The sequence below is a fragment of the Thamnophis sirtalis genome, unplaced genomic scaffold, assembly GCF_051295495.1.
Source record: "Thamnophis sirtalis isolate CommonGarterSnake01/CBP01778 unplaced genomic scaffold, rThaSir2_p1.2 scaffold_15, whole genome shotgun sequence".
NCBI classification, from domain to species: domain Eukaryota; kingdom Metazoa; phylum Chordata; class Lepidosauria; order Squamata; family Natricidae; genus Thamnophis; species Thamnophis sirtalis.
In genome coordinates this window covers 4,113,336-4,129,540 of record NW_028261395.1, presented here as the reverse complement: position 1 = coordinate 4,129,540, position 16,205 = coordinate 4,113,336, and the positions used below count along the sequence as shown (strand labels likewise).

Below are 16,205 nucleotides of genomic sequence, written 5' to 3'. Positions count from 1 at the left end.
AGGGGGAAAATATCTTGATTAAATACTGCAAAAGTCAAACAGACCTCAGCAATACTGTACTGCAGCCCATTAAGCCCATAGGCTGAATTTTATTACAGTTTTATCCAAATAGCAATAGCAATAGCAGTTAGACTTATATACCGCTTCATAGGGCTTTCAGCCCTCTCTAAGCGGTTTACAGAGGCAGCATATTGCCCCCAACAACAATCCGGGTCCTCATTTCACCCACCTCGGAAGGATGGAAGGCTGAGTCAACCTTGAGCCGGTGAGATTAGAACCGCTGAACTGCAGATAACAGTCTGCTGAAGTGGCCTGCATTACTGCACCCTAACCACTGCGCCACCTCGGCTCAAATCCCAGTTGTTTAGCTGTAGATAACTCTACTTATATGCTTTTGTCATAACACATGCAAAAAATCAGTTGTCTGTTTTCTAGAAGGTTAATTACAATTTCAAAATACAGTCAAGCACGAATTCACTAGCTCACACGAAAGCAGTGCATCTTGCAACAGTTTTTCACCAAAATGAAGAAGTGCAATATATTTGTCATCTACTTTGTAGGATTTCATAACGTTGAAGAAACTTGAAATTTCATGTTAAGGGCACATCAGAGATCTCACTTGTTGAAAGTCAAGAACTGGAAAGGTCGCTCTAAGACAGGGGTGTCAAACTCGATTTCATTGAGTTTGAGTTTAATAAAATTTGTATGCTTCCCACTTCCATTGGGACTCTGGGCGGCTCACAACAAAATAAAAGCATTTAAAAAATTTAAAAAATGCAATATTTAAAATTAATACATCATCCATCCAGTCAAGTGGGGATGGATATTAATCAACAGCCCCAGGCCTGCCGGAAAAGCCAGGTCTTAATCGCTTTGCGGAAGGCCGGGAGAGTGGGAAGGGTCCGGATCTCTGCGGGTAATCGTTCCACAGGGCTGGTGCAGCTACAGAGAAGGCCCTCCCTCGGGGAGCCGCCAGTCGACGGCACCCGGTCGACGGCACCCGGAGGAGGCCCAACCTGTGCGATCTTATTGGTCGTTGGGAGGTGAATGGCAGGAGGTGGTCTCTCAGGTAGCCAGGTCCAATACCATGTAGGGCTTTAACAGTAATGACTAGCACCTTGAAGCGGGTCCGGAGACCAATGGGGAGCCAGTGCAGCTCGCGGAGGATGGGTGTAACATGGGTGTATCTCGGTACGCCCAATATCGCTCGCGCGGCTGCATTCTGGACCAGCTGTAGTCTCCGAACACTTTTCAGGGGCAGCCCCATGTAGAGCGCGCGTTACAGTAGTCAAGTCTTTTTTCACTTATTTGTTTCATTCAGTGCTCTATCTAGTTTTACAATGTAGCGGTATGTGAAGAACAGATCACATTTTAGCTCACATTTATGCAGAAATACTGAAAATTCAAAAGGCTTCACAAACTTTTAAGCAGCACTATGAACTAGGGAGCCTGGCACGCAGTATGGAAGCTGCCGACAGATATCACCTCACCTAGAGCCGAGGTGGCACAGTGGTTAAATGCAGCACTGCAGGCTACTTCAGCTGACTGCAGTTCTGCAGTTCGGCGGTTCAAATCTCACCGGCTCAAGGTTGACTCAGCCTTCCATCCTTCCGAGGTGGGTAAAATGAGGACCCGGATTGTTGTTGGGGGCAATATGCTGACTCTGTAAACCGCTTAGAGAGGGCTGAAAGCCCTATGAGCCAAGGTGGCGCAGTGGTTAAAAGCAGCACTGCAGGCTACTGCTAGATCAGCAGGTCAGCGGTTCAAATCTCACCGGCTCAGGGTTGACTCAGCCTTCCATCCTTCCGAGGTGGGTAAAATGAGGACCCAGATTGTTGGGGGCAATATGCTGACTCTCTGTAAACCGCTTAGAGAGGCCTGAAAGGCCTATGAAGCGGTATATAAGTCTACTGCTATTGCTATTGCTATGAAGCGGTATATAAGTCTAACTGCTATTGCTACCTAAGAAACTGTTCTGTCCCCCTTCACGGCTCTTAACAAACGGCAAGACGAATAAACTTAAAAGGAACTTCCTTCATCAGTTCTCAGTTCAAACTGGCTTCGAGCCCAAAAATAACAGAAATACAGTCTCTTTCAAGCAGATAACAGAATACAAAACAACTCTTACAAGCAATGCACTTCTTCCAAAGTCTCCACGAATCAGGGTTACATGAAACACCAAAGCACTTATCCAAGTGTATCTTCCATAAATCACGATGAATAATCAAGCAATGTTGTACCAAACCAAGGGACGCACGAAGGAACGTTGACTCCTGCGACTGGGCATGGCAGCATCCGTCTTTTTATCTCCAAACCTGCCTCTCACAAGCCCCAGCTGCATAATGAATCTTGTATCCCGAAAAGACTCACAGCAGACATCTGCTGAGTCACGACAGAAACTATCTCAGAATATCCCAGAACAAATGGAGCATTTTAATTATGTCCCCTGTGCCGTCATGGAAAAACGGGGTTTCGTTTTGTAATTGGAAGAACAACGCGTTATGCTCCAGGAAGAAATGTGTCTCTCTCTTTTCAGGAAATGCTGGAATTAAAAGAGAGTTTCCACCCTTCTCTTAAAAAGAAAAAAAAAAGCTCCCCCCCCACCCCGTCTCTTGGTTAAGGCAGAATAAATTACTTGTGCTTTGCCCCCCCTCCCAATCCCATAATGAAGCAGATTTTGTTATCCATGCTAACATCAGCATAAGCAAACACACTTCATTATGTCAGTGTTGTGTTATGTACAACTCGAGACCAAGCCGTGCCAAAGGAATCTGAACCCAAGGAAAGGAAACCGTATGAATGACCTACAGAGGGCAAATAAGCTGTAAAGGCCACATGAGGACAGCAGAGAAATTACGGTACACAACTGCGGGACGGTATTGCAGTCACATTCATTGGTTCATTTTTCGTGGACGTGGCATTGCCGCATTTGATGATAGCAAGTTAGCATACTCTGACCTATCAGAGAAGGGGGAGAGCCTTCTCTGTTGCTGCCCCGGCCCTTTGGGACGATCTACCCCCGGAGATCCGGACCCTCCCCACTCTCTCGGCCTTCCGTAAGTCTGTTAAGACCTGGCTGTTCCGGCTGGCCTGGGCTGTTGATCTGGATTGACCTTCAGCCCCATTAAAACCGAGTGCATGTTGTGTTTTTGTTTTTAAGTCCTTCTGCCTTGTGTTTTTAATCTTTTTTTAAATCTTTTTAAACTGCTTTTATGTAAGCCGCCCGGAGTCCTTCGGGATTGGGCGGCACACAAATCTATTAAAATTGAAATTGAATTGAAATTAAATTGAGTTTCCCTACAACTATCTGAGGACCGTAAACTTTGAAGTCAAAGAATTATGAAAATGTGGTTGATCAGTATTACGGTAGTCCTTGACTTCCGAACACAACTGAGCCCAAAACGTCTGCTGCTAAGCAGGATAGTCGTTAAAAGAGAATTTTCTCCCGCTTTACGACCTGTCTGGCCATAATTGTTAAGTGAAACGCTGCCTTTCTTAAATTAATAGCAATAGCAGTTAGACTTATATACCGCTTCATAGGGCTTTCAGCCTTCTCTAAGCGGTTTACAGAGTCAGCATATCGCCCCCAACAACAATCCGGGTCCTCATTTTACCCACCTCGGAAGGATGGAAGGCTGAGTCAACCTTGAGCCGGTGAGATTTGAACAGCCGAACTGCAGATAACAGTCAGCTGAAGTGGCCTGCAGTACTGCACCCTAACCACTGCGCCACCTCGGCTCTATAGTAATGTAATCTAAAGGGAGTGTAATGTAATCTGAAGGGACGTGGTGGCTCAGTGGCTAAGACACTGAGCTTGTCAATCAACAACCGAACCATGGCAGTTCGAATCCCTAGCGCCACGTAACAGAGTGAGCTCCCACTACTTGTCCCAGCTCCTGCCAACCTAGCAGTTCGAAAGCACGTCAAAATTCAAGTAGAAAAATAGGGAACCACCTTTGGTGGGGAGGTAACAGCGTTCTGTGCGCCTTTGGTGTTTAGTTATGCCAGCCACACGACCACGGAGATGTCTTCGGACAGTGCTGGCTCTTCGGGCTTAGAAACGGAGATGAGCACCGCCCCCTAGAGTTGGGAGCAACTAGCACATATGTGCGCGGGGGAACCTTTGCCTTACCTTTAAATCTAATGTTGGGTTCATATTCTCTACACTTTAGATCCAGTACATGACATAGGCTGCTTGGTGAAGTAATCTGTTGCTCCTCAATGGTGCATGAATCAGATTACAATGATTCAAGGTGCACAGTAGATACTGCTTGGTGAGTAGAAACACATTGGATACAACCCAGCCAATTTACCTTGGGCAAAACACACAGGTCCTTGGGTTGGCAGCAAACAAAAATAAAGAAAGATGCTAGAGATTAATTTGGTATGCTGCACCGAGCAAAATATTCAACTGAAACCAAATTATCTATCCGGAAACTTAAAATAGATGGAAACCTTCAAAGTCGCAGATCCATTTTAGGAGATAAAAGCAACTTTCTAGTTGTGCATCCACCTTTGCCCTCCTCGATTTCTCTGCCACTGTAAATCGGCAACCTTAAAACAGTCAAAGAGCCACAAAGGTCCTAACCGGAAGCCCCCCGTGCAATTCTGGAGCCAACTGGAAGTCCGGTTCCCCCACCATAGAGTCTTCTCCTAGTACAGTGTCCTTTTTCCTCCGCCAACTGGAAGTCCAGTTCTCCCACCATAGAGTCTTCTCCTAGTACAGTGTCCTTTTTCCTCTGCCAACTGGAAGTTCGGTTCCCCCACCATAGAGTCTTCTCCTAGTACAGTGTCCTTTTTCCTCCGCCAACTGGAAGTCTGGTTCCCCTACCATAGAGTCTCCTCCTAGCACGGTGTCCTTTTTCCTCTACCTGCCCTAACTGAAAGCCCTATCAATTGTGGAACTGACCGGAAAACCTACTCCTTGCAATAGAGTCTCCTCCTGGTATGCCGTGCTCCCCCCGCAACCAGAAGCTCCTCTCAAAATTGTTGTGCAGACCAGCAACAGGGAGCCACAGCAGAGGGATGAAAGAGCCATATGTGGCTCTAGAGCCACATGCGGCTCTAGAGTTGTGGGTTGCTGACCCCTGAACTATACCATCCGCTATGGCAGGGGTGTCAAACTCAAGGCTTACATCTGACCCATGGGGCCGCCCTGGAAACGTGGGAACCTATTTTCACTGGCAGAGCGCTCAATCCACCCCGGCCTTGCGTGAAATTGAGCTAGCTACACTCACCCGAGCCCCAGCCCTCTGAGGTCAAACACAACACTGATGTGGCCCTCAATGAAATTGAGTTTGACACCCCTGAGCTATGGTATCCTTTTGGATCAGCTAAAAAAAACTGGGAGTGAGTGGCATCGTGTGGATACTTCAGCTCATTTCTCCATGGTCAATTTTAGTTAGCCTATCGCCCCGAGATGGCGCAGTGGTTAGGGTGCAGTACTGCAGGCCACTTCAGCTGACTGTTATCTGCAGTTCAGCGGTTCTAATCTCACCGGCTCAAGGTTGACTCAGCCTTCCATCCTTCCGAGGTGGGTGAAATGAGGACCCAGACTGTGGGGGCGATATGCTGACTCTGCAAATCGCTTAGAGACGGCTGAAAGCCCTATGAAGCGGTATATAAGTCTAACTGCTATTGCTACTTCAGCTCGGGCAGTTCTTATATTAGTGACTCACTCCATAATCAGCTTCATCTAGTGCCTCAGTTTGGGACGAATCCCATGTTCATCGCCAATTGATCTTTTCCAGTGCTCGGGATGACGGACCGAGGCAAGACTGAGCTGAAGGCTAAAAGACTTTATTTGGCTAATAATTAGCTCCAACCAGCGGCAGCTTGGCTCACTGAGCCGTTCAGCACTTTTGACCGCTGTTGTATACCCGGCGCCGTTTGACGCACAACCAGAGCACGCCCTACTCCCTGTACTGGGAACAGACCAAAATGGAAGCAGGATTCCAGAGCCGAGGTGGCGCAGTGGGTAGAGTGCAGTACTGCAGGCCACTTCAGCTGACTGCTAGTTCAGCAGTTCAGCAGTTCAGTGGTTCAAATCTCACCGGCTCAGGGTTGACTCAGCCTTCCATCCTTCCGAGGTGGGTAAAATGAGGACCCGATTGTTGTTGGGGGCGATATGCTGACTCTGTCAACCGCTTAGAGAGGGCTGGAAGCCCTATGAAGCGGTATATAAGTCTAACTGCTATTCAGCAGCATCTTTATCCACTTATTGAGAGTTTCCCAAGAACCTGGGATAGGTAGATGTTGTTGCTTGGTGATGCTAAAGGTTTTGTCACAGGATGTAAGCTGCTCCATGTAAAGTTGCTTTTTTGCAATTGATTGAGGGTGATTTTGTCAATGCCATGTCTAATACAGGACTAGGATAAATAAATACCCAAGCAACGCCGGGTTATCAGCTAGTAAATAAATAAATAAGTTCCATCCTAAAGAACCAAACATGGTATTATTCAACAAAGGCACATAATAAAAAGGGTTCCTGAGACCAATCCTAATTATACTGCAGTAATACCCAGATTCTGAGCCAAGGAAAATGAACAAGAGTATGATAACATTGGACTTAGTATTTTTATTTCTCCTTTCTTCTTTCATGTCTAGCAGTCATGTAGTTATGTTCAGAATAAACCAGATGTTAGGCTACTCCAGTTCACCTTAACCTGATGTTCTTCTATTCATTTGTTTAACTCTTGGGAATAACAGAAAACCAAACATCTGGGACTCCTTGTTGTAAGCAATGATTCACTTATTCTGCTGAAATCGTCTTTAAAACAGCAAGTCGTCTAAAGCCTGAAAGAAATTTCTCTCCCTTCGGAATTTATCATTTTTTAAAAGTGCATCTTTTTTGAAGAGATTAGTATTTCTGCTCCCAGTAAAATAAAAGATGCAACTTGTTTCCTACTATTTTTCATTGAATTTCAACCCAATCCTGAATCATTACCCTAGGATAGAAACATAGCAAGCTGGTTTTCTTTTGCTCAGAAGAACTAGTTGGAATGCACCAACCTTGTTACACAATATTAATGAAACTTCGAGCGGTGGGAGGAGAGGAAATTCAACACTACCATTGTTTTATCAGATATTAAAACCTGTATTGGTGCAAGACAATCCAGTTCTACATACTACAAATTAATCATGTCAGTTCTACATACAACAGGAAAGCATGAAATTAATCATGTCACGTGAAGCTTCCAACCGATTACATCTAAAACAATTTAGTACTATTAACTGACATAATGCAGAAATATGATGCTCAACTTCACTCTAGAACATATTAGAAATCCAAATTGGGCATTATTAATACCAAGAAAATGATGGACTAAGACTCGCTTCGCACATCATTGGTATGACAATCCTGGATCTAACTGGTTTTGCATAAGACTGTTGGACAGAATTCATAGGATGGCAATTATTGATTACGGAAAAAAAAACAATCTAATACGTAGGTAAGAGTTTAGGAAGAAAGGCTAGACTAGACTAAAATATTCTCCCCAATGTCAAGTTTTCTGTGCTTAAAAATATCTTCTATTTGATCACAGGAGCATAATTGCACCTGAAATTATACAGCCCAGACACACATTTGCAATCTCTATCACAACAAGGTTTAAGTAAACAGAAAGAATCCAAAACATTACAAGGGTCATTTAACTTGATGGATGCTAACAGCTGAGCTATATAGAGGAAAGTTCATTAATGGACAAGACAAGAGAATCTTTAACAGTTTATGAGTCTACCTTTGGACAAGTCGAAGTGTTGCCAAAAACTGATGAACTACGTTTGATTAATGCTTTTATTCTTTATGTTTTTCAAAAATACAGGTAAGAGTTTATTTTAATGTACCATGGCAAAGGGGAATTCTAATAGATGTCAATACTTGTGTTCAAAGCCAAAGCTGGAATTAATCAGAAGTTGGTAGTTCTTCGATTAATTAACATGGCTTACAAGGATGTAAGCAAGATCACAATCCTCTGATTTCAGCGCAAGTTTACTCCAGAGTACACGTTTATTTGTCTACTATAAATAATAATTAAATTTGGATATATGGAGGCAACACCATAAAAACAGATGCCCCCAAACTGCAACGAAATTTAATGTGCATTCTTCCCAAGTAAATTGCTGAAGTCTTGTGCTCAGTAACCACCACTAACTATTTTCATATAAAAGTTTAAAAGTGATTTTCTTTTTGTTTGGTTGAGCAAAAAAATAGTGCTTCCAATGCCGTCCTTTCAAAAAAATGTCTTTGGAGGAAAGCATGATATATCCAGATCCAACGTTATAGTGGAACAGATATGGTCAATTTGTAAGCATCAGTCATAAGTGCTGTGGTTCACACATGGAACATGATGCTGAGTCTTGTTTGCCGTGGCACGACAAAACCGCGAAGCCCTTATCCGCGGAGACATAAGCACGTCGCTAAAGCCGCGACGTCATCCCCGCGCGTCGTCCCCGCCGCGACAACAGCGCGGCAACAGAAGGGCGCTTTAAAACGGCGCCGCGGCAGAAAGCCGATTTCAATTAAGGTAAGGGTTAGGATTAGGTTTAGGGGTTTGTTTAGGGTTAGGTTTAGGGTTAGACTTAGGTTTAGGGTTAGGGTTAGGGTTAGGGTTAGGTTTAGGGTTAGGTTTAGGGTTAGGGTAAGGGTTAGGATTAGGTTTAGGGGTTTGTTTTAGGGTTAGGTTTAGGGTTAGACTTAGGTTTAGGGTTAGGTTAGGTTTAGGGTTAGTTTAGGGTTAGGTTTAGGGTACTGAGTGCTTGGGAATGCGCGGATTTGCCCTCCGCGATTATGTCATCGTGTAGGATCGCGTTTTTCCTTAGCGCTTCGAACGCCGCAAATTAGTCTTCGCGCTTATGTCTCCGCGGATAAGGGCTTCGCGGATTTGTGGTGGAACCTTGTTTGCCTTAGATTGGTGGTAGCATCCCACCAATGTATATGGAGCGTAAAGCTTGAAGTGTTAACACTCAGCAATGCAATTCATTGAAAATAAGGTTCTTAAGATGTGGGAGATACTCTTCCTTTTTCCTCTCTGGGACACACATGTGATTGCAGATTGCTACTACAACAATTAACTTGCAACCATTCCCTAGAAAGCTATCAAAAGGGCACACTTTGATTGAATTAAGAGGCTGGGCATAATCACCTGGGAATCATTTGTTTTCCATAACAATCGCATGCGCTACCCAACTGTCAAGGCCATTTCAGTCCTGAAACTAGAAGCAAGCATTTTTTTTAAACTTCTTTGGTGTAAATCAGAGGACAATATTCCCTTCATTATCTGAAATTAACACTATCTCCACAACTGTCTACAGTTGTCTTGTTATTATTAGATTTGCACCAGTGGTGCGTTTCAAAAATTGTTGGAACCTACTCTGTGGGTGTGGCCTTCTTTGTGGGAGTGGCTTGCCACCCATGTGACCGGAGGGTGTGGCTTGCCACCCATGTGACCGGATAGGAGTGGCTTGCCGCCCATGTGACCGGATATGAAATTATGAATTAGTACTTAGATCGGTCCAAGTAGCTATTCAGAAGTTAGTGGTTGGAAGCAATCCTAAAGCAAGATATGGAATTAAAACCAGAAATATTTTGTTGGTTATTTGAAAGGGAGTATAATATATATTTAATTTTACACTTGTTAGCAGCTGTTGGAATTGTGTTTGCACAACAGTGGGAAAACAGAGATATGTAAATGAATAAATATTACAATGTGCAGGAATAAATAAATTGACAATTAAAATCAAGAAGGCTTTGAATACTTTTTCACGTGGGATTGGTTTTAGCAATTGCCGACTAACGGAAACAGAAATTAGAAATCAAAAGTATGAAAGAAAACACCAAATATGTAAGGAAAGGTCCCTAAAATGTATAAGGAAATATAACTAGATCATTATTAATGCGTAGATAACTGTGGGACATTACACACCCACCAGGGGTGGGTTTCAAAAAATTTTGGAACCTCTTCTGTAGGTGTGGCCTGCTTTCCGGGTCCACCGGTGGAACCTCTTCTAACCGGTTCGGTAGATTTGACGAACCGGTTGTAACCGAATAGGTGCGAACCGGTAGGAACCCACCTCTGATTTGCACCCTGCGTTTCTGTTTGTATAATTCAAAGTGGCACTCATAATATTCACAACCACCTATTGTCAACGACACCAACCCTATGGGGAATGACAGACCAAAGTCACCCAGCCAGCTTTCAGGCCTAAAGGAGGATTTGAACTCATAATCTCCTGGTTTCTAGTCCAGCTATTTCACCAAACTAAGCTCTCTGTTAGATGCTTACTATGGTATTGCCAAATAAAACCTGAAGAGACTTTTTACATTGTGTAAACGGGATAAGTATTGCTTCTTGACTTAAAAAACAAACGATAGCAACCATCTTTTGTATAATGCAAAGGATAAATAAACCAAGTTGGAGTTTCAAGTGGAGGTTTCAGGTCTTCTCTTTATTAAGCAACCATCACAAGTTACTGCATGCAATTTGTAAAGCACACTTTCACATACAAAACTAATAAGCACCTTTTAACACTGACCTCTAAATAATCCTGCCAAACCAGAACAACCAGATTATTCAATATTGTATTTTACACAGGCTTCTTCGGTGAAAAATTCCTTGTTTTGTTACTCAATGTAAACAGTCCAAAACTTCTAGGAATCGCAGCTTAGATGTTTAGATCACACTTTTTCCTTACTCTGTCTCAAGTCACTTTATTCTCAAATTAGAAAATGTGAGTTTAAATCCCTGTTTTTCCTAATTAAAGCTCTGGCTGTGGAGCTTTCAAGCCGTTCTTTGTAAAATATTCTTCACAAACTTTTACCCGTCTTCTTGTAGTTTAATATCAGCAAGCAAGCACTATTTGCTGATAATAAAAGAAAAATAAAGACTGCATGATACTAATATTCTTAAGTACAGGATGTAAAGGTAACATCACCAGCAACTGTACAAGCTAAAATCAGAATAACAGAGCACTGGAAGGACCCTGGAGGTCTTCCAGTCCAACCCCCTGCTCAAGCAGGAAACCTTATACCAGTTTACACAAATGGTTGTCCAATCTCTTCTAAAACTCCCCAGTGTTGGAGCATATCAGAAAGGCTCTTTTTTAACTTTGATGCCTAATGGCAACAAAGATTTGAGAACTGAAGGTAAGAGCCACAAATATTAAGGTTTTAAAAATTATGCACATTAAGGCTCCAAAAAATAAACGTAGACTGTCAGTGTTTGAACAGTTGAAAAACAAGAGAACGGTGCAAACAGCTATTATGGATGAGCATAAAAATTAGAATATAACAAAAAACATTAGTTGGTGCTGAAATGACTAATTAAATTGATGCAGAATAAAAAATTGCTCTGAATTGCATCCTGTTTTTTGTTCTTAGATATACATTGCTACATTTTTCCAAAGAACTCACTCCAAGATGAAGATGTTTAAACTCTTGCATTGCTATATATGTGTGTGTGTGTGTGTTTATTTGTGCTGATAAATAACACAAAAAATAAAACAAAAAATATAACAAAAGGCAACAGTAAAAATATTGGGTTTCTGTCGTGATGGACTCTTGTGACGAGCCGATTGACAGATGATGGAAGCAATTAGCTTCCTCCCATAATTTGGGCATACCAGGGGTTGTAAAAATCTAATATATATATATATATGGCTAGAGCTCTGTTAATTTCAGTGGGGTTCTGTCATGTGCAGAAATAATCATCACAGATGGGATTCCACGATATTAACTGACAAAAAAAATCAATTAAAAAAATCAAAATCAACAACCATACGCAATCATTTGTGAATTAGATTTACACCAAGTTTCTATGGTCTGCCACATTGCAGACATTTCTAATAAATGTAAAAGTTCCTAGAAACCCTTCTGATGGAAATAAAAATCTTCATATTATGCATCATTTTAATAAGCACTTCACTTTCTTTAACCTTTTCCTATTTTATCCAGCTTCGGCCTGTTTTTTCCCCCAAAATAAAACAACTTCTTATGTTGTAAAAGTCCCAAACTATCAGAGAATAGAATGGAAAATAACCCGCCAAACATTTCAATGAAATATTTTCGGCTCATCTAGTTTAGGAAAAATGGTTGATCTTTCTCAAAATCCAACAAAAAAGAAAACCCCCCATCAAAACTATAGGATATATTGCTGCTCAGTGAGATTATGTCTAAATAGACTAATTATGTCTAAATAGACTAATTCAAGACTAATTTAGATTATGTCTAAATAGACTAATTCAAATAGACTAAATCAATAGACTAATTCAAGGGTCACACTGAATAAAATAGGGTCTTGACTTCCAAGTAAGTTAAGAATCGAATCAAGTTTTGAATGCCATTGTTTTAGCAGCCATGCACTTTTTAAAATCTACTTACAAACTCAACACTCTGTATTTCTAATTATTATTTTTGAGCACTGTGTGTTAAACTGCTCTAAACATTGAAGAACCTGCCACATCCACACACACATTACTCCAAAAACACTTGCTAGTGAGAACTGATCTTTGAGAAATCTATTGAATTTCACAGAATTTGTGAACAGGTAAGGATCATTTTTATTCAAACCCAGAAATATTCAGATAGCATCCCTGCTATCCTTGCTTGCACGCACCACCTGTTTAAAAATCTACTTACAAACTCAACACTCTTGTATTTCTAATTATTATTTTTGAGCATTGCTCTAAACATTGAAGAACCTGCCACATCCACACACATTACTCCAAAAACACATGCTAGTGAGAACTGATCTTTGAGAAATCTATTGAATTTCATAGAATTTGTGAACAGGTAAGGATCATTTTTATTCAAACCCAGAAATATTCAGATAGCATCCTGCTATCCTTGCTTGAACGCACCGCCTTGTTTAAAAATCTACTTACAAACTCAACACTCTGTATTTCTAATTATTATTTTTGAGCACTGTGTGTTAAACTGCTCTAAACACTGAAGAACCTGCCACATCCACACACACATTACTCCAAAAACACTTGCTAGTGAGAACTGATCTTTGAGAAATCTATTGAATTTCACAGAATTGTGAACAGGTAGGATAATTTTTATTCAAATATATATATATATATATATATATATATATATATATATATATATATATATATATATATATATATATATATATATATATATATATATATATATATATATATATATATATATATATTTGCCTAGCTGATGAGAGCTAAATAGCTTGAAATAGATCTATACTAGTCTCCCTTTATTTATTTATCAGCACAAATAATATATATATATATATATATATATATATAGAGAGAGAGAGAGAGAGAGAGAGAGAGAGAGAGAGAGAGAGAGAGAGAGAGAGAGAGAGAGAGAGAGAGAGAGAGAGAGAGAGAGAGAGAGAGAGAGAGAGAGAGAGATAGATAGATAGATAGATAGATAGATAGATAGATAGATAGATAGATCTTGGTTCAAATCTTGAACATATATATATATATGATCTATATATATATATAGATCTTGAAATAGATCTATACTAGTCTCCCTTTATTTATTTATCAGCACAAATAAAACACACACACACACACATATATATAGCAATGCAATATCTGAATATTACTGGGTTTGAATAAAAATTATCAAATTATATATATAGCATCCTTGCTACCTACTCAAACTCTCCCTCTTTCCTTCATAAAAAGATGCCACCAATGGCAGAGAAAACTCCATGCTGATTATGAAAACAAGGGCAGCCTTAACACAAGTCCAAATCTACTTACAGTGTTTCTTGTCAATGATTAGCCTCATTTTTTTTTTTGAGTTACTTAAAAGGAACAGTTGGGCTTGAAAGCAGGCAATCCAAGTCAGTCTTGACTTTTTCTACATCCCCAAAACTGGCAAAGCGCTTCATCAAGGGCATATTTATATACAACCCCATCCACACTGGGGGGGGGGGAGGAGGGAGGGAGAGGGGGGGGCAACCTCTCATTTTAGCGCTCTGGACAGAACAAGAGGGGGAGACACGAGACCAGCCCACCTCTTCCCAGCCTCCTGATTGGTCAAGCCCGGGGACCGGCCTACGTGGGATCAGTGGGTGTGTACCCGGAGAACGCGCCCCGATTGGCCGAGCCCGAGACGGGTATTTTAATGAACTGATTGTTCGGGGCGGGCGGGACGCAAGTCAGAAACGCCGGAGCCGCTCCTGCCCGAAAAGCGCGATCAAATCCCAAGAACCCAGAAAACGCAACACCGGCAAAAAATAATAATTATATATTATTTTTTTTAATTAAATATAAATATATATATCTCAACTGAAAAAAAAGATTTGGGGTTTTTTTGGGGTGGGTTGGGGATCCCCAAAAAATTATATATTATTTTTTTAATTAAATATAAATATATATCTCAACTGAAAAAAAAAAAGATTGGGGTTTTTTGGGGGGTTGGGGGGTCTTTTCTTACATCGAAAATAACATTCGAGCAATGAAGCCCTCTCTTGCCTCTTCCATCCCGGGAACGCGCTTTGGAAACATTCCCACGGCACGCAAAGACACGTGAGCCGGGGCAAACCCGCCCGGCTGGTCTCATTCACAGATTTTTAAGTTTCTCCCCGCTCCCCCTTGTTAAGGAAACAGCCGCGCCAACCGAGACCGCTTGCAATGATGCTCCCCGGTGCATCCCTTCGCTTTCCAAGGGTCCCTTTTTGCACCTTCCTCCCCAATGCGTTGCAATGCAAGGCGCGCCCTCCGACTCGGAACCCCCCGCTTGCAATGATGCTCCCCGGTGCAGCCCTTCCAAGGGTCCCTTTTGGGCCCCTTCCTCCCCAATGCGTTGCAATGCAAGGCGCCCCTCCTCGGAACCCCCCGCTTGCAATGATGCTCCCGGTGAAGCCCTTCCAAGGGTCCCTTTTGGGCCCCTTCCTCCCCAATGCGTTGCAATGCAAGGCGCCCCCTCCGACTCGGAACCCCCCGCTTGCAATGATGCTCCCCGGTGAAGCCCTTCCAAGGGTCCCTTTTGGGCCCCTTCCTCCCCAATGCGTTGCAATGCAAGGCGCCCCTCCTCGGAACCCCCGCTTGCAATGATGCTCCCCGGTGAAGCCCTTCCAAGGGTCCCTTTTGGGCCCCTTCCTCCCCAATGCGTTGCAATGCAAGGCGCCCCCTCCGACTCGGAACCCCCCGCCTGCAATGAGGCTCCCCGGGGCAGCCCTTCGCTTTCCAGGGGTCCCTTTTGGGCCCCTTCCTCCCCAATGCGTTGCAATGCAAGGCGCCCCCTCCGACTCGGAACCCCCCGCCTGCAATGAGGCTCCCCGGGGCAGCCCTTCGCTTTCCAAGGGTCCCTTTGGGGCCCCTTCCTCCCCTTTCCAAGGGTCCCATTTTGCACCAAATGCGTTGCAATGCAAGGCGCCCCCTCCGACTCGGAACCCCCCGCTTGCAATGAGGCTCCCCGGTGCATCCCTTCGCTTTCCAAGGGTCCCTTTGGGGCCCCTTCCTCCCCTTTCCAAGGGTCCCATTTTGCACCAAATGCGTTGCAATGCAAGGCGCCCCCTCCGGCTCGGAACCCCCCGCTTGCAATGAGGCTCCCCGGTGCAGCCCCTTCGCTTTCCAAGGGTCCCTTTTGGGCACCTTCCTCCCCAATGCGTTGCAATGCAAGGCGCGCCCCTCCGACTCGGAACCCCCCTGCAAGCCTTGGCTTACGCGGCCTGTGCTTTCTGCCCGAATCCATCCTCCGGCGCGCCCGGCTTTTCTTCGTCGGCGAGTCGTGGCTGCTGGAGAGCAAATGCAGCGGGTGGGAAGCCTCGGCATAGCCGGCCGGTGGAGCGTGGAAGCCGTTGTGGCAGCGGCAGCCCGTTGGGCAGCGAGCAGGTGGAGGCTGCAGCCGCCGAAGAGACGCCGGCTTGGCCTCGCGGTCTCTCCCCCATGGCGCCGGCCAGAGCTGCAGCCGCCACCCCGAGGCCGCCGCCGCCGCTCCGTCCTTTGTCTCGCCCTTCTTCTCCCCGGCGCGGAGCAGCGTCCCCAAGGCGCGCACCGGGCTGGCTCTCCCGGGATTCTGCTGCCTTCCCCGGGCAGAGCCAAGCGCAGGCGTCCTGCCCACCGCAGGAGGAGGAGGAGGAGGAAGAAGGGACGCCGGGCGAAGGATTGCTGGGAAGGGAGGCGGGAGCAGCGCCGCAAAGCGCTCGGCTCCTTCCCGGAATTTGGGGCGGGAGCTGCCCCGGGGAGAATTGCCAGCGCCTCGTCCT

At 43.9% G+C, this 16,205-nt stretch overlaps 1 protein-coding gene across 2 annotated transcripts in view; it reads right to left on the bottom strand.

The window, feature by feature from the left end:
- The window catches only part of PANK1 (pantothenate kinase 1), a 42,863-nt gene extending 27,051 nt beyond the window's left edge, over window positions 1-15,812 (bottom strand). Inside the window, exon 1 of one of the 2 annotated variants that reach the window (XM_087701996.1) lies at window positions 15,664-15,812. In XM_087701996.1, the coding sequence (XP_087558122.1) occupies window positions 15,664-15,691 (28 nt within the window). In that variant the 5' untranslated portion in view covers window positions 15,692-15,812. Of the gene's footprint in view, window positions 1-13,752; window positions 13,872-15,663 lie in introns of those variants that run through there. The other variant, XM_087701997.1, reaches the window with a different exon arrangement.
- Between the last annotated feature and the right edge of the window lie 393 nt (window positions 15,813-16,205).